At 37.1% G+C, this 18,811-nt stretch overlaps 1 protein-coding gene across 1 annotated transcript in view; it reads right to left on the reverse strand.

The window, feature by feature from the left end:
* Lyst (lysosomal trafficking regulator) overlaps nucleotides 1-18,811 on the reverse strand; it is a 109,705-nt gene that overhangs the window by 58,785 nt on the left and 32,109 nt on the right. The window contains exons 11-17 of the mRNA XM_059263013.1: nucleotides 18,255-18,681; nucleotides 16,820-16,964; nucleotides 15,485-15,658; nucleotides 11,564-11,724; nucleotides 10,203-10,393; nucleotides 7,942-8,187; nucleotides 5,516-5,689 (exon numbers count right to left, since the gene is read on the reverse strand). Of these exons, the coding sequence (XP_059118996.1) occupies nucleotides 5,516-5,689; nucleotides 7,942-8,187; nucleotides 10,203-10,393; nucleotides 11,564-11,724; nucleotides 15,485-15,658; nucleotides 16,820-16,964; nucleotides 18,255-18,681 (1,518 nt within the window). The remainder of the gene's footprint in view (nucleotides 1-5,515; nucleotides 5,690-7,941; nucleotides 8,188-10,202; nucleotides 10,394-11,563; nucleotides 11,725-15,484; nucleotides 15,659-16,819; nucleotides 16,965-18,254; nucleotides 18,682-18,811) is intronic.

Consider the following 18,811-nt stretch of genomic DNA (forward strand, 5'->3'; position numbering starts at 1 on the left):
CTAACCCAAGGGCTGCTCCCACCAAGCCAACAAGAAGGCTGAAGGCAGACCCACAGCTCTCCTACTACTCCTGAGATCCAATACCTCCTATATCATCCCTAGTTTGTAGCTGGAAATCTGCTGTGCTCTCTCTTTCCTCTCTCACCTCATGCCCAAGGAATTACAAAGACCTTCTCTTCCAATCTTCCTTCCCTTCCCCCAATTCATCCCAGCATCCCAGCCTCCAATACCAGCAGGCATTCCCCATGAACACACCAGTTGAATAGGTCAGGAAAACAGGCAACAAACAGCTATCATACTCTTAGGAAATCCAGAGAGGAAATAGAAATAAAGGAACAATACACACACCCAACACAGACAAATCCAGAAATCAGCACCTAGATCTTTAACCATCCCAAACCCAGATGCCAAGACACCAGTGTAAAAATACAACCAACAGCCAGGCCAATGTCCCCACTAGAGCCCAGCTATCCTATCAGAGCAGGCTCTGAATATCCAACGTAGATGAAACATAAGAAAAAGACCTGAAAACAGCTTTTATGAAGATGATAGAGGTCCTCAAAGAGGAAATTAATAAATCCCTTAAAGAAATCCAAGAAAATACAAACAAACAGGGTAAGGAAATAAATAAAATTGTCCAAGACTTGAACAATAGAATCAATAAAGAAAATTCAAACTAAGGGAATTCTGGAAATGGAATTCAAACAGGAATTACAGAGGCAAGCATTACCAACAGAATACAACAGATGGAAGAGAGAATCACAGGCATTGATGATATGATAGAAGACATGGATTTATTGGTCAAAGAAAATGTTAAATCGAAAAAACTCCTAACATAAAACACCCAGGAAATCTGGGGTACTATGAAAAAGACAAACCTAAGAACAATAGGTACAGAGGAAGGAGAAGAAACTCAGCTCAAAGGCCCAGAGAAGGTTTTCAACAAGATCATACAAGAAAATTTTCCTAACCTAAAGAAGGAGATGCCTATAAAGGTACAAGAAACATATAGAACACCAAATAGATTAGACAAGAAAAAACCTCCTCACCCCACAATAATCAAAATACTAAACATACAGAACAAAGAAAGAATATTAAAAGTTGTGAGGGAAAAGACCAACATATAAAGGCAGACATATTAGAATTACACCTGACTTCTCAATGGAGACTTGAAAAGCCAAAGGGCTTGGAATGATGTGCGGCAGATTCAGAGACTATAGATGCCAGCCCAGACTACTATACCCAGCAAAACTTTCAATCACCATAGATGGAAAAAATAAGATATTCCATGATAAAGTCAAGTTTAAACAATATCTGTCTACAAATCAAGTCTTACATATGGTGTTAGAAGAATAACTCCAACCTAAGGAGGTTAACTATACCCATGAAAACACAGGAAATAAATACTCTCACACCAGAACAGGATCCATCCTTCTGGGGCATCCAAGAAACACATCTAAACATCTAGGATAGACATTATCTCAGGGTAAAGTGTTGGAAAGAGATATTCCAAGAAAATGGACCTAAGAAGCATGCTGGTGTAGCTGTTTTAATATCTAATAAAATAGACTTCAAACCAAAACTAATCAAAAGAGATAGGGAAGAACACTGAATACTCATCAAAGGAAAAATCCACCAAGATGACATTTCAATTCTTAACATCTACGCCACAAACACAAGGGCACCTAAGTTGGTAGAAGAAACACTACTACAGCTTAAATCACACACTGACCCTCACACACTGATAAAGGGAGACTTCAATACCCCACTATCACTAATGGACAGGTCATCCAGACAAAAACTAAACAGAGATATACTGGAGCTGACAGGTGTTATAAACCAAATGGACCTAACAGATATTTGCAGAACATTTCACCCAAACAAAAAATAATATACTTTCTACTTTGCACCTCATGGTGCAAAACTGAACATATACTTGGACACAAAGCAAATCTCAACAGATACAAGAAAATTGAAATAACTCCCTGTATTCTGACAGACCAACACAGATTAAAGCTGGATATCAACAACAGAAAGCTTACTACTGCTGTGGGATGTTCTGTATGTTAAATGTGTTGCTCTGATTGGTTAATAAATAAAACACTGATTGGCCAGTAGCCAGGCAGGAAGTATAGGTGGGACAAGCAGAGAAGAGAATTCTGGGAAGTTGAAGACTGAGGCAGAGAGACCGGCCAGCCACTGCCACGACAAGCAAGATGCAAGGTACCGGTAAGCCACGAGCCACATGGCAACTTATAGATTAATGGAAATGGGTTAATTTAAGATAGAAGAAGTAGATAACAAGAAGCCTGCCATGGCCATACAGTTTATAAGTAATATAAGCATCTGAGTGATTATTTTATACGTGGGTTGTGGGACTGCGGGGGCTTGGTGGGACCTGGAGAGAAGCTCTCCAGCTACATACTACTCATGGAAACTGAACAACTCACTACTGAACAAAAAATGAGCCAAAGCAAAAAAAGAAAGAAATTAAAGACTTCCTAGAATTCAATGGAAAATGAACACACAGTATACCCAAACTTAGGGGGCACAAAGAAAGTGGTGCTAAGAGGACAGTTCACAGCACTACGTGCCTACATTAAAAAAACTGGAGAGATTTCATACTAGCAACTTAACAGTACACCTGAAAGCTCTAGAATAAAAAGAAGTAATCACACCCAAGAAGAGTAGATGGCAAGAAATAACCAAACTGAGGGCTGAAATCAATAAAATAGAAACAAAGAGAATAATACAAAGAATCAATGAAACAAAGAGTTGGTTCTTTGAGAAAATCAACAAGAGAGACAAAGACAAACCCCTATCAAAAGTAACTCAAAGGCAGAGAGAGAATATCCAAATTAACAAAATCAGAAATGAAAAGGGGCACATAACAATAGACACTGAGGAAATCCAGAGAATCATAGGGACATACTTTAAAAACCTGTACTCCACCAAATTTGAAAAATCTAAAAGAAACGGACAATTTTCTTGATAGGTACCACTTTCCAAAGTTAAATCAAGATCAGATAAACAATTTAAATAGATCTATAACCCCTAGTGAAATAAAAGCAGTCATTAAGTCTCCCAACAACAACAACAAAAAAGCCCAGGGGATAGATGGTTTCAGCACAGAATTCTACCAGATTTTCAAAGAAAAATGAATGCCAATACTTTTAAAATTATTCCACAAAATAGAAACAGAAGGAACATTGCTCATTCATTTTATAAGGTCACAAACCTGACCTCAAACTACAAAATACTCCTGATACCCAAACCACAAAAAGACTCAACAGAGAAAAGAATTACAGACTGATTTCCCTTAAAGACATAAAATACTTGCAAACCGAATCCAAGAACACATCAAAAAGATCATCCACCATGATAAAGTAGGCTTCATCCCAGACATGCAGGAATGGTTCATACACAAAAATCAGTAAACGTAATTCACCATATAAACAAACTGAAAGAAAAAAAAACCCACATGATCATCTCATTGGATGCAAAAAGTCTTTGACAAAATCCAATATCCCTTCATGATAAAAGTCTTGGATAAAGTAGGGATACAAGGAACATACCTCAATACAATAAAGGCAATTTATAGCAAGCCTATAGACAACATCAAATTAAATGGAGAGAAACGCAAAGCAATCCTACTAAAATCAGAAACAAGACAAGGCTGTCCACTCTCTCCATAGCTATTCAATATAGTACTTGAAGTTCCAGGGAGAGCGATAAGATAACTGGAAGAGATCAAAAGAATACAAATTGAAAAGGAAGAAGTCAAAGTATGGTTATCTGCAGACGGTATGATAGTATATATAAGTGACTCTAAAAATCCCACCAGGGAACTCCTATAGCTGATAAACACTTTGATCAAAGTGGCTAGATACAAGATTAACTCAAAAAAAAAAAGAAGAAGGAAAGAAAAGAAACGGAAGGAAGGAAGGAAGGAAGGAAGGAAGGAAGGAAGGAAGGAAGGAAGGAAGAAGGAAGGAAGGAAGGAAAATCAGCATCCCTCCTATATAAAAATGACAAATGGACTGAGAAAGAAGTCAGGGAAACAATACCTTTTACAATACCCTCAAATAAATAAAATATGTTGGGATAACTCTAACCAAGAAAGTGAAAGACATGTATGATAAAAACTTCAAGTCTTTGAAGAAAGAAATTGAAGAAGATAACAGGAAAAGAAAAGATCTTCCATGTTACTCAATGGGTAGGATTAACATAGTAAATGGCCATACTACCAAAAATCTACAGGTTCAATGCAATCCCCATCAAAATTCCAATACAATTCTTTACAGATCTTAAGAGGACAATTCTCAACTTCATATGGAAAAACAAGAACCTCAGAATAGAAAAACAATCCTGGACATTAAAAGAACTGCTTCACCTTATATTTTATTTTGTCATGTTTGGTTGTTACCTCAGAAAGCTGTTCTTTTCTTATGAAACAGAAAAAGGAGGATTCGGAAGGGAGGGGAGGCGGGAAGGAACTGGGAGGAGTAGGGGAAGGGGACACTACAATCAGAATATATTGTATGAGAAAAGAGTCTATTTTCAATAAAGGAAAAAATGTGAAGAAGAAGAAGAAGAAGAAGAGGAGGAGGAGGAGGAGGAGGAGGAGGAGGAAGAGGAGGAAGAACAAGAAGAAGAAAAGAGCAAGAGGATATGAAGTTTGGAGGAGTTCTTGTTGGGAAGGGGTCCAGGAGAGTTGGAGGGGAGAAGTGGAGAGTGGATATGATCAAAATATATTATGTACATATATGACATTCTCAAATAACAAATAAAATACTATCTAACAAAAACTAACCATCAGAGCTGGGGTAATGGCTCAGTTGGTGAAGCATTTGCCTCACAAGCATGATTACTTGAGTTCAAAAACCCTTGTAAGAGTTAGATGTGGCTATGAACACCTGTAGCAGCACTAAGGCAGGGCAGAGGCCAGAGGATTTAGCCAATCTGAACTGATGAAGTTCAGGTTCATTGTGAGAGTCCTGTCTCAAAAAATAAAGGTGGAGAACTAGAGGAGGGCACCTGACATCAACGTCTGACCTCTGTGAGCATGCACACACACCTGTAGTGCACTCATACATGGGCACACACTAACAAGTATATTCATATCCTAAGGCCTCCTACACACAAACATAACAAATAACAACAACAAATCCTAACTGTAGCAACATTGCCTGACTGCAGTAGTACATCTCTGGAGAAATGGAAGTGTGGGAGTGAGATAAACAACTTCATTAGCCCACAGAACAAAGGGCTTGCCTGGAGTACATCTGTGGTCTATTTAGAGATAAAATTCTGGTAGTTTATTTTCTTCCTTTCCAAAAGGCTTTAGAAAAAAAATATAAGTATTCTGGAAAGGATCAGAATACCTTAGTTCGAGTACATATACATTAGTGAGTTTCCTTTATTTACTGGCAACATAAAATAATTATGGAAGATATTGCTGAAAGGTGAGTGTCACTGCACAGAAACCACAAGAACAAATTTTGTGAGGGCATACCTTCAAAATGTGAAAGCCAACAATGCATTTCTGTTTGACCAACACTTGATGAATCATAGAAAGTCCATTACAATTTTCCAATTCATGTGCTCTCTGTTGGCTATACTTAATCAAAGACAATATAACCCGCAGTGCTAATGCTTGAGTTTCTTCATAGCCACTGAGTTCAACAACCTGAAAACAAAAAGTAGATGTTTTTCTCTTGATCCATTAATAGTAAAAATTCAATGTGTGTGATTATCTATAGTAATGTCGTATCAAGCTATTTTTAATGCTTACACTATAACAAGAATTGTGGATAAGCAAAACTTAAAGAAAATCATAAATCTCATTCCTTTTAATCTCTCAAATATACTAAAATGAACAGAGGTAACACTGACAGCCTTAGAGATCAGTAGCATCTTACTTATATTTAGTAATCTGAAACAGGATCATAGAACTTGAGTTTTCCATGGTCAATCAAGAAACAGGCTCAACAACATGATGTGCTGGAGGGAGAGGCATAAAGAAGCTCAGGGTACAATGTACCAGTGACGGCTCCTGTCTAACATAAAGATAAAGGGAAAAATAAAAGCCACATGTTGTACCTAGTATTACAGTTCAATGCCTCTGATACCCCTGACTTTTAAGAACCAGCCATGAGAAACCCTGTCTTGAAAACAAAAACAAAACCAAAAAAGCCTGGCTATGGTGGGGCACACCTTTAATCCCAGCACTTGGGAGGCAGAGGCAGGTGGATCTCTGTGAGTTCAAGTCCAGCCTGGTCTACACAGTGAGTTCCAGAACAGCCAGGGCTACACAGAGAAACCCTGTCTCAAAAAAACAAAACAAAATCCAAAATAAAACAAAACAAACAAACACACAAAAAAAGAACCAGGCATGACTATCATGATAAAAGGACTTAGATTTCTCCTGCACATATATCCACTTCTGATTCCTCTGCTGGTGTAAGTAAGGCTGCACTGAGAAGCCAGCCTGAGGAGAAAGGCAGACGCTGCCTGGAAAGCAGGGTACATCTAGAAGGGCAGGCCTGTACTGGAACACCTGAAGAAGGTACATGGGCTGCGCATGGAAGACTTTTTGGGAAAATACATTTTATAAGACCAAGTACAGGAAGCAGAAGAATAATGAACACAACTTCTAAATTTTAAATGTGAAAACATACTTTAAAAGTCTACGAGCAAGATCATAAATGAATGTACAATAGAAATCAAATCTCTTTTCTAGGATTCAATTATATTTACCACCTGGATAAATAAAGAAAAACCCAGGGCATACATTTTGAAATTATAATGTAAAAAGAGATCACAAAATATTGATGAGGAGTTAAATGAAAGTTTACTTTTGAAATATTAGTGGAAAATCTATTCAACTGGATACTAGAGGCAGGGAGAAAAGCAGTGAGAGGATGACAAGGCAGAAACACACTCGGACAGGTAAGACACCAGCAAGATTTACAAAGAAACACAAACTCTAACAATAAACGCTGATATACCCCTTTATTTCAAAATTAGATCAAAAGTGGCCCCATTAAAAGAAGCAAGCTAGTTAAGCACATGCTGTGAAAATCTGATGATGTTTCAGAAGTTATACTTAGGGATCAAATAAAATGACATTCTAAGGATAAAGGAAGATCAAAGTTGCTTTAATTAAACAGGAATATAGATGTGAGGGAGTAGAAATTATATGTATAAAAATGAGGTTATTTGTGCCCACATTGTGCTTTCCAGCATTCCTTAAAACAGAAAGAATGAAATTATGGACTGCTCATTCTCTATCAGGAAAAATATTCTTCCTGCCTGTAGGTAGCTAAAAGAGAAGATAAATAAATGGTTTATTTTTATATGGAGTCAAAGTTTTGTCTCCCTCTTCTTTAAAAAAAGAAAACATGTTTTTGGGCTGCAGAGCTGGCTCAATGGTTAAAGGCGCTTGCTGCCTTTCCAGAGGACCTGAGTTTGATTCCCAGCACCCACATCAGGTGACTCCTAACTGCCTGTACCGACAGCTCCAGGGACTCTAATGCTCTTCGCTGGCTTCCGCCAGCATCTACACATACGTGTGAATACACATATATAGACACATACACATAATAAAAAACCATTTTTAAAAGGAAAAAACGTTTCTTTCATATCATTAGTATAGCATATATTTTCTTTCCAAAGGCAATTACAATCTTACATTTAACATTTACTTGTTCCAATTATATTTGTGGATAATAGAAAACTTCTAAGACCTTCATAAGTTAAAATAAACCTTAATCATCCTTTGTAGAAAGCTTGGTATCATCCGTAATGTGTGACCATTTTTTGTCTCAAGAGTTTTACATAGTGGAGTACAGCTTTTTTGGTACTCTACAAGAAGCCTTCAATTTATCAATAAAAGGGAGGGAGCTTGTATCCAGGCAAAGCTATAATCATGATTCTTACCCTAGCAAAGAGAAAAACAAATACACCAGCCCCACCAATCTCATGCAGAATGCTCTGGATGGTTTTACATTCTGTAGGCCGGAGGCTTTTGAGTTGAGAAGGTTCTAGCAAGATGCTTTGGACTTCCTTTGAGCTGAAGGGTCTTTGAGAGAGCTGAGTTTTCACTTGGCCCTTGAGTCGGATCACAGGCTCATAGATGGTATACTGAGCAGGACAGTAAGTTGTATAAACAACTGACAGACTTTCCTAAAACACAAACATTTTCCTTTAGTGACAAAACAAATTTTAATATGTTAGCTATCAACTAGCAAATAAACATTTCAACATAAAAAGGTCCTTAAATAGTTTTATTTTTAAAAAGTTGGCCACTACACTAAACGAAGATGGACAGAGAAGCACAGCTTCCTCCTACAATAGAAATGACAAGCTAATCAAGCCGTGACCAATAACATGAGCCACAGCAGAGGATTCTGGCTTTGATACATCCAGAATAAATATGAGATTAAAATAGAAAATACTAGTTACAACTAAGCCTTTTTCTCATTATTCAGAGAATGTTTTAATTACTTCTGTAATAAAACTCACATAGATAAGACCTTATATATTTAATACAGGAGAGCTAAGTCTTCTGCCACATTCGGCTTACTTCTGGCACTGTTCTAACTCTTAGACATATGAGGACTCTGGGTTAATTTACCCCAAGTTTTTGTTTTGGATTTGCTCACAGGCTGCCCACTTAGTTAAAAAGTGTCTCTAAGGGAGGAAAGACTATATGAGTCAGAGGAGATGGAGGACACCAGGAGAACATGGCCCACCAAATCAGCTAAGCAAGGCTCACGTTGGCTTGCAGAGACTGAAGCAGCAGGAACGGGGCCTGCAGGGGTCTGTACCAGGTCCTCTGTATATATGTTATGGCTGTTAGCTTGGTGTTCCTGTGGAACTCCTAACAGAGGGAGCAGTGAATCTCTGACTCTTTTGCCTGCTCCTGAGACTCTTTTCCTCCTGTAGGGTTGCCTTGTCCAGCCTCCATATGAGGTTGTTTGCCTTGTCTTATTGTATCTTGTTTTATCCTGTCTGGCTGCTGTCTCTAGGAGGCTGCTCTTTTAAGGAGAAGAAATGGAGGGGGAGTGGATCTGAGGGAGAAGGGAGGTGGAAGGTTGCTAGGAGGAGTGGAGGGAGGGGAAACTGTAGTTGGGATATACTGTATGCAAGAAGAATCTATTTTCAATTGAAAAAAGTGTCTCTGAATAGGTTTTTATTTCGATTAGAACTAATTTCACACTGTCAGCATAAGTAAACAAAATTAAGTCAAAACTTCAGTATTTCTCCTTGGAGATAGTAGTTTCAACCAGCACTGACCCATGTCGAACTTCTCTGAGCTATTCCTCAAAGAACTCAGAGAGGATCCTGGGCTTTAGCCACTTATAAGAAGCCACAGCAGTTTAAGTAGTCTCATTAAGCATAGCACATGTCTTATCCATACATAAATTAAACCAGCTATGGTCTGGTACAGCTCACAGGTGCTATTAACAAAAATCCCCACCAGTAGGTCCTGAACTCTATACTGATAAGACAAAATAAAAGAATAATGTGAAAAAGCAACAGAGAAAAATTAGCAATACTTTGAAGGCAAACTTCCCATTTTATACTGACACTAAAGAGTAGTTATCTAAGCCCTGAATATATGCAATTAATTTTTATTTGTATGTGTGCACATATACATGTTACAACATGCGTATGGTTTTCCTTCTACCGTGACATGGGTTTCAGAGGTCCAGCTCAGGTCACCAGGCTTGCACAAGCCCCTTTACCCACTTAACCATCTATCTCATGGTCCCCTACTACATTCAATTACAACTAATACTATAAGTGAGTCTTTGTATTTATTTCTAAGCATGAAAAAGAATGAGATGTGTGTTTAAAAAAAAAAACAGTATATCAGGCTAAAAGTGGTATATTTTCAATGTATCATAAACATTTTTCTTGAAATATTATTAGGTATAAAATAAACTAAGCTGATAAAATTGCTAGATAAATATAATTCCAAGTAAATGAGAATATATACATTTAAAGCATGAAACAAGTTTAACAAGAGATTAAAGTATTTCACATTTTTTAGGAAAAAAAAACTCTATATTCCAAGAAAAGAAAAGAACGAAATGGAAAACTTTATGAATCTAATTCACTGCTAATTATACATGCCAATGAACACATCTATACAAACCTAATACAATGTTAAAACTTATAAAACTAAAACTTACAATTAAGAGACCAACATCCACATCTTTCTTGGTCATAAAAAGGTCTCTAATTTGGTCACATCTCAAAATTTCTTTATTAATGTATTTGGAGTAGTCAACCACTGGCTTGCCATATTTACATGGCATTATGGATGTGTAGTTGGGTCCACAAGCATACAGGTAAAAGGCCTCTTGTGAGCCAATTTTAGCTCCTGGATAGCAGAAAAACAAAGCTAGTTATTTAAAACATTTCAAGTAGAATTTTTCATATATAGCAAGAAAATAAGGTAGGAGTATGAGTATGTTTTTCTGCCGGATTCTTTCAGTTGTCCACTATATCTTATAAAACTCATAAAGGCTCAGTTTCCAAGTGAGTGTAAGGATAACTAACCTATGTCAACTATATAAAGATGCATGGATTTATATAATGTAAACTGGGAAGCTTTTGATAAAATGTCTATTTGTTCCTTAAGACAGTGAATTTCAATTTAACCAAGTTTGGGTTTGTTTTGCTTTGTTTTTTTTTTTAATAAATGAAAATTTAGAATTTTTTATGAAAACTATTTCTTGATGTATTTCATTCTAAAGTGAAATTTGAATTGATACCTTTATGGGCCAGGCTTACTAGTTTTTAAATGGTTTTCACTGTTTTTGCATAAATTTGCTATTTGGATAGAATATACTAAAATCATGAATAAAAGAGGGGCTGGAGAGGTGGCTCAGTAGTTAAGAGCACTGACTGCTTTTGCAAAGGATGGCAGCTTACAACCTCCTGTGGCTACAGCTACAGGGGATCCAACACCTCGTTCTGACCTCTGTGGGCACCAGGCACGTATGTAGTACACAGTCACATAAGCAGGCAAACCACATATACAGAAAATAAGCAAACCTTTAAAAGTCACAAATAAGAGATGACCATTCTAGGTTTACTAGTCACGATAGTGCACTTCTCAAGACTACAAAGTAATGTTGATTAAGTGTATGGGATGAGGTTAGAATCTACATCTCCACATCACACAGCAATTGTAAGAAAATGTTTGGCTATAAAATGTTAAAAATATCCTGAAAGTGAAATCTCAGAATCTTCGAAATACAGTACTAATTAAACATTAGTCAGGCCGGGCGGTGGTGGTGCACGCCTTTAATCCCAGCACTTGGGAGGCAGAGCCAGGTGGATCTCTGTGAGTTCAAGGCCAGCCTGGGCTACCAAGTGAGTTCCAGGAAAGGCGCAAAGCTACACAGAGAAACCCTGTCTCGAAAAAAAAAAAAAAAAAAAAGTAAACATTAGTCAATGAGGAGAGACCAAGATTGCTGTTGGGTTAATTTATGTAGTACATGGTAATTTAAAGAAAAGTTTGGAAATGCTTTATGGGAAAATATACCATTGAAGAGGAGCAAGTTTCCAAGGTCCCATTTTCCAGCTAATTGCAGAAACTCATCTTGGGAAGTTAAGCAATGACCAATCATACAAAATGTTTTATTGCTGTCTGATGATAAGCTTGTTTTTCTTGGAAGCACAAAATCCAAGGTGACATCAGTCTTCCTACATTAAAAACAAAATTAAGTTAATGATTTTTGGGAATATCATGAATGCTTAATGAGAAGACATTCTTGAACTTTTCTAGATCCTGAAATGTATTGTCGTCAATGGGAGAGAAAAGAGGGTAGCCTTCTGTCTCTTGATCAGAGGTGCTGGTGGTCCACAGGCTGCAGACAGTGCCCAGGGATCCTACATGTTGGCCAGAGGAAGCAAACACATATTTGCTAAAAGCTGTCTTTGTCACATGACTCTTACATGTGTGCCTTCCTAGTTCACAGAAATAAAGTAACCATCTCCCCTTAATTTGTCAAAAACTTTCCTGTCTTGTCAATACTTCCTAAGATTTCATATTCACATGAGGTGTTGGAATCAGAATTTCAGAATGCCCACAAGTTTTGCTGTCTCTAACCTCTGAAATGCCAGTGTTTTTGTATTTTGTTTTCTAACGCTAATGATTACAGAGATTTTGTTCAGTCTCCTCTTTTTCTTTAAATGTTTGTCAAGAATTCTTACATAAAACAGAGCCAGAAAAGGTAAGGCTTACTTCATTGCTTGGAGAAACCGCTGAGTGCAAGTCCACCCCTATTTCAGAAATTCCATAAACTCCATAGTAAGGAAACTCCCTGTTAAGGCAAAGTCTAAAATTTGGAAAACAGAGATTTAACCTACATGGCTAACTCACTTTCAGAAATTAAACTTTTTATACATTTATTTTAAAATCTTAGTATCTGATTAATATTTAGTAAATAAATACAACTATCTTAATAGTAATATCTTTTAATTTTTAAAATTACATTTATGTATGTACATAAATCTGTGTGTGCATATGCACACTAAGGTGCACAGAGACATTTGGAGGAGTTGATTCCCTCAACTGACGTCCAAGAATCAAACTCAGTTGTTAGGCTTGGCGGCAAGTATCTTATCCTGGTGAGTCATCTCACCAGTCCAAATAGGAAAATATGTATATATAATTAATTAAAGTAATTATTAGTATATTAGTGTATAAATAATTTGTAATGTATTAGTAATTATTAGCATATATTAATTAAATTTATATATAAGTGATTTGTAATGTATTAGTAATTATTAGCATATATTAATTTAATATAAACAAATAATACCTATAATTGATTAATATATATTAATAAATAAAAGAAAAGAGACAATCTATGACTGTCTCCTTTGTGAGCCAATAAATGGCCACAATTAAAACACTACTGCCACCTAGTGACATTATGATTTACTTTTCTTAAGTGTGAAAGAAAACCTACTGCAAGATGAACATAAAATAAACACAGTAAATATGAAGTGTATCTGTGCCACACACTTCTACTGCGTTTGTGTGACTTTGATGCTAAGAAGCTATTTTCCACTGTCATTATGTGTTTTTTTTGGTTATTTTTGTTTGTTCATTTCTCTAAGGTAGTCTCCCTCTGTAGTCTAGGCTAGCCAGGAACTCACTATGTAGTCTAGGCTGGCCTTGAACTCACAGCAATCCTCCTGCCTCAACTTCTATAGCACTGGAATTACAGGTGTGAGTCATGATGCTTGGCTTGTTAACAAAATGCATTCTTTGTGGACATTAAACTATATAGCTTCTACAATAACAACCAAATTTAAATCAGCAAAATAGTATTATTGCCGGGCAATGGTGGCGCACGCCTTTAATCCCAGCACTTGGGAGGCAGAGCCAGGTGGATCTCTGTGAGCTCGAGGCCAGCCTGGGCTACCAAGTGAGTTCCAGGAAAGGCACAAAGCTACACAGAGAAACCCTGTCTCAAAAAAAAAAAAATAGTATTATTGACCTGTCACTTGTTCACTGATTTGTCAACCAATGAAATTAACTTCCACCAACTGGCAAGGAAATTTCTTCAAAGTGAAGTATACAGGAGAGGAAAGAGAGAACATGTGTGACTCAAAAGTCTACTACTAACTCAGAACCATCGGAGACAAATCTCATCTTTCACTCTGAAAGTGCCTAGTTAGTGTAGGGTCCCCATACCCATCAGCCATCCTGAGGCAAAAAGAGCCGCAGGAACAGCGCAGTACAGGGTTTACAGCATGGCCCCCATCCCCATCTAGGCTCGGAGCCTCCGTTCAAGTTCTGCGTACACTCCTTCCATGTGGCACAGCTCTGGGCAAGTCTCCTTACCCACTCTAGGACTCAGCTGAGCATGTCAAATAGAGTCAATAACATACCTGCTTCATAATGTAGTGTGAAGGGTAAAATGAGGTACAGTGCAAAGACTTAGTACAATGAGTGCCACTTGTTACTAGCTCAAGAAATGAGGAGAGTGTCTAAGAAGAAAGGGGCCTATCTCCAATTCTAATTCAGAACTCCAGTGTTCTGAAAACAAATTTACTAATTGGTTATAGCTGCCATTCCGGCTAAGGCAGGTGTGATTACTATCTGGAAGATGGATACCAGCTTCAGTTTTTATGTATTTTCTTCAATGTATCAACAAAACTGAACATGGGTCTAACTTCCTGTAGCAGACACTATGAGCTATCCCAAAGCCATTTTCAGAGCCCTTCTTCCTCATCTCCCTCAGTGATTGAAAGTTGATGGCTGTAAGTAACCAGTACTTGCAGCCTCCTACAGCAGTGCCACGCCTGACATGCAGTCATTCCTTGATAAACACCTTAACTTTTGCTAAGGATACATGTGACTTCTATGATCTAATCTATTTTGAGTATTTTTGAGAGGATAAGGAGATAAGGTATATAAAGCACCTAGCCAAAGGTCTGCAATATAACAAGCCTATAACACATAACACTTTTATAAAAAATAATTGGTACTCACTCCTGGCAAGCTTTTCCACCTACCCACTTTTCTTTCTCATGACTCAACTGAGACTCTTCCAGCCGCTTCAGTGCTCTCCCATGATAAACTAGTTTTAAATTCTGTATCTTCCAACATGCTATTTCACTCCACTCTTTCAAAGCCAAGGCACCTTATAACGTGTGCTGGTTAGTTGTGTCAGCTTGGCACAGTCACCCAGGAAGAGGGAATCTCAACTGAGGAACTGCCTCTATCAGTTTATTACCACATATAATACTTTATATTCTTTTCTAGTCATTTTAATTTCCTCCAATCTCAATTAAATTTAGATATTAGCCCTCTTATTCAATTAATTTAAAGAATTCCTTGTGAATTCATCCTTGTAATATATAGGTTTGAGGGACAATACCACATATCCTATAATTACTTACCTAGTATATATTGTTCATAAATATCTACTGCCCAGGTTTTTGGCTTTCTCCTCATACCTAAATACAGCAGTCCATGATATTTACCAGAGGTTGGTTCCAGGCATCCCACAGATACCAAAAGCTGAAACTATTCAAATCCCTTATAGACAATGCCATACGAGCATATAGCAACATATGTTATATAATCTCTTCTATACATTAAGCTATCTTTAGGTTACTTACAACTCCTAAAATAAATGCCTTATAAATAGTTGTTATACTTTATTATTTAGAGAATAAACAAGAGGTAAGACTGTACATGTTCATCATAGTGCAATTCTCAAATATTTTCAGTCTGATGTTGGTTGAATCCTCAAGAGCAGAATTCATGGACAATTTTCAACATGGAAGACTTGTTATGTATTGAAGTGATAAACAGAAAAAAATCCAATTTTGATATGATTTCCTTCAGTACATATTAAATTTTACCTAGTCTGCAATATTTCAGGAATGAAGACAAAAGCTAAAACTGTAGCTGAAAAGAATATTTTCTGAGAATGTTTAGTACCTCTGTCCAGAGACCCATATGGAAATTTCCCCATGGACATTCTTTTTCCCTTGAGGATGCTGAAGATAGGTAAGTACCAAGTGCTGCCATTTGCTTGGAAAGAAAATATTCTCCTGTGATTCAACTTGTGCTAGTGAAACAGCTTTCATGTCATCATTTGAGTCCATGCACACACTGTAGAAAAAAAAAATCACAGGTCAAAAACATGAAAATTCTGACCTTAATAGTTAACACATACACTGAAATTCTCAATATGTGATATTAAAAATCACTTCTATTTTAAAATGAAGTGAGAAAGTCAGTAGTTCTTTCTTTTATACCATATCTGCTTCTTCAACTTATGAACTAAAATGGATTAGACTCATTGACTGATGTTAATAACTTGGGCAATAATTTCTAGAAATCAGTTTTTACAATCAATTTCTACTTACATACTCATTGTCTATTTTAGAAATTATAATGTAATAACTGGTTCACAAAGAAATTAATAATACTGTAATAAATGTCTAAATACTAGAATATATTGGATGCTAACTCACTTTACAGGATTACTAAAAGAATAAGGAAAAATATATGTAGAAAATACCTGGTAACATTTATAATATCTATAAAACAAAATCTAAATAACATACTGGCTTTAATTTTTACTTTTAGAAAGACACATTAAACTGGTAAATTGCCGTGTGCTGTTTGAGCTGACTGAGAAGCTGGCTCTGGAAGCAAGATAGACACCACACCCCCATTTCAAACTCAAGTATGTTTTTCTCAGTGTCTTTTGTTCAGAGACAGGCTGCCCTCACCCTCCAGCCCTGTGTTAGGGAAAAAGAAGAACAAGAAAACAGCACTTTTAAGGGCAGAAGGAGAGTGAATTGTTCTAGTGAAAACATTGTGCCCTGGAGTACAGCTAGGTGGAGAAACACTTTCCAACAGAGATTACTATCATTATTGTATGGCATAAAAATGGTCATAGTGGTACAGGAAGCTAGAGAATCCTTATGTACTTGTAAACCTGTCAACCAGGAATGCCAACATGCCTGTTTTCAGCAAGACTTCTCCAGTCATTTCTGCTGGATGTTTAGGAACCTGATTTGATGATGCTACTATTGCCAATTGGACTACTCCAGTCATTTCCACTGCATGCCATAAGCACTTGATTTGCCATGTTTTGCTATCTGTCTACTGCTACACAGAATCTATGTGCTGTCTGATAATCATCCTTTTAATTTTTTTCTCTAAATATCAGTAAGATTGTTCTTATAAATATTACTCAATAATTTCTTATATAAATTATTTAAATATATGACCTATTTATTAAGAGTTGAGGATAATCAATACCGAAAGATAAAAGTGCCACTGTGGGGATCAGCCCACACTTGGATCATCAATGCTTTGGATCCCAATGAAATCAAATGAATACAGCCATCTTCTATGAGTCTGTCACCAGGATTGATGGATTCTGTACCTTCTGGTCTATCACCTTCTGTGAGAAAAATGTTAGAATCATCAACAAAATAGTTCATAAAAACTGTGTGAAAAGTTAATTTAAAAGAATACAATGCATGTTGGTTTCTTTGTAACAGGTTATTTACCCCAAATGTCTGAACCAGATTCAAGCAATATTTCCAAAGGTTAAATGTTAACTTCAAAAGAACACAGTGGGCAAAAAACAGCGTTTTAAAAATTATTAAATGATTTAAAATACATGACAACTAAGGGCAGGTATGGGTAGGACTGCTGAAGGACTGTAATCAGCTCCACTCTGTATCCAGCTTCTGCTTTTGTTGGTTTGGGCCACTGTAACACAACTGACCCTGGTCTAGGGAACACATACCATCTATGATCTCCAATACAATAATCCTATTAGAAAAATAAGATTATTTTTAATTATTTTTACTCTCCTTAGAAAAGCTGCAGTACTTGAATGGTCATTATTTAGAGTAGTGGGTGACCTTTGAAGAAGAGTCATGCTGAAACCTTGCATCATAGTTAGTCTCCAGCTAAGGGAAATGTTTATACTGGTTATCCTTCTCAATGCCATCTTACCACTTAACTCTTGAACTACCTGAGTATGCATGATGAGCTGTTTGTTACTATGATGTGACTTTGTGTTAAACTAAGCTAAGATGTACTAAAATACACAGTGCACGTCCAAAGGATCAGGCTTTCAAAGAAAAGGAACATTAGCAGCTATGACTATAACTATTAGCAACCATTTTCTTCAACAGGTTAAAAAAATGCACAACCAGTTTCTAAGACTATTCCCTCTAGCTGCTGTACATCCCAAGAAACTGTTGCATGCCTAAGAAAGAAGAGAACAAAAACGAGATGCAGTTTCAATGCAGCCTAACTAATTTTTCAGTTATGGGTAAACTCTGTCCTAACTTTGGAGAAGGACTGTTGCATACAACTGTTCAGGGATAGGAACTAGGAGCCACCAAGGTAAGACACAGAAGGAGCAGAACCTGAAATAAAAGTGGCTGTAGGGTTTTACTTATTCCTTTCCTAGACTCAGGGGCCACACCATCACAATAATGGGACTGCTAACTTCAGCAGCAGTTGTAGATACAGGGCCTCTATAACCCTTCCACATCTAAGCTTTAGAAGAAAATGGAGATTTCAAGGCTGTCAAAATCTCAGGCTTTGGTAATTCAGTAGTTAAGAATGGCCTTTAAAGTGAAAAGAACACATTAAAACACTGCCAAATATCCTCCCAGCTCAGCAAAGGGCTATCTGAAGAGTTTGTGTACAGATCAGACCCCTGCCACCATACCTGCTGCTTCCAAACTGCCGTCCTGTAGAACGGATGGCTGGTTTCTTTTCTTTACCTTCTTTCCTCTTTCTGCAGCACTCTCAGATTCATGGATATACTCCACATTAAACCACAGAGAGACACTAAATCCTTCTGACAGGTGTGGCCAGCAGTTCTGCCCCAGCAATGGCAGGTGGATTGGGGCTATGTGCCAAGAGGAAAGCAGCCCAGAGGGAAAACTCTCTCTGTCAGCCTCCTTCTTCCCTCGGGAGATCCGCGCCCTTCTCAATAAGCCTAAGGCTTTACTGTTAAGAATCCCGGGAGACTTTTGCGGTGAGACACCATTGCTTAAACTTGGGGTGTGCAGCAAAGGGAAAGTTAGATACTGTGAAGGGCTCAGAGTAAAATCACTCTCAACAATTTTCTGAATACCAAGGAGAAGAATTTCCTAGAAAAAAAGAAAAACAAGGAAAAGATTACAATCTTGCAACCAGATACATAATGATCTCAAAATTCACATTGTAAGTAAAAATACAAACATACCTGTAAATAATAGCCTTTCAATTTCAATAGTATAT

This window comes from Peromyscus eremicus, chromosome 5 (assembly GCF_949786415.1).
Source record: "Peromyscus eremicus chromosome 5, PerEre_H2_v1, whole genome shotgun sequence".
NCBI classification, from domain to species: domain Eukaryota; kingdom Metazoa; phylum Chordata; class Mammalia; order Rodentia; family Cricetidae; genus Peromyscus; species Peromyscus eremicus.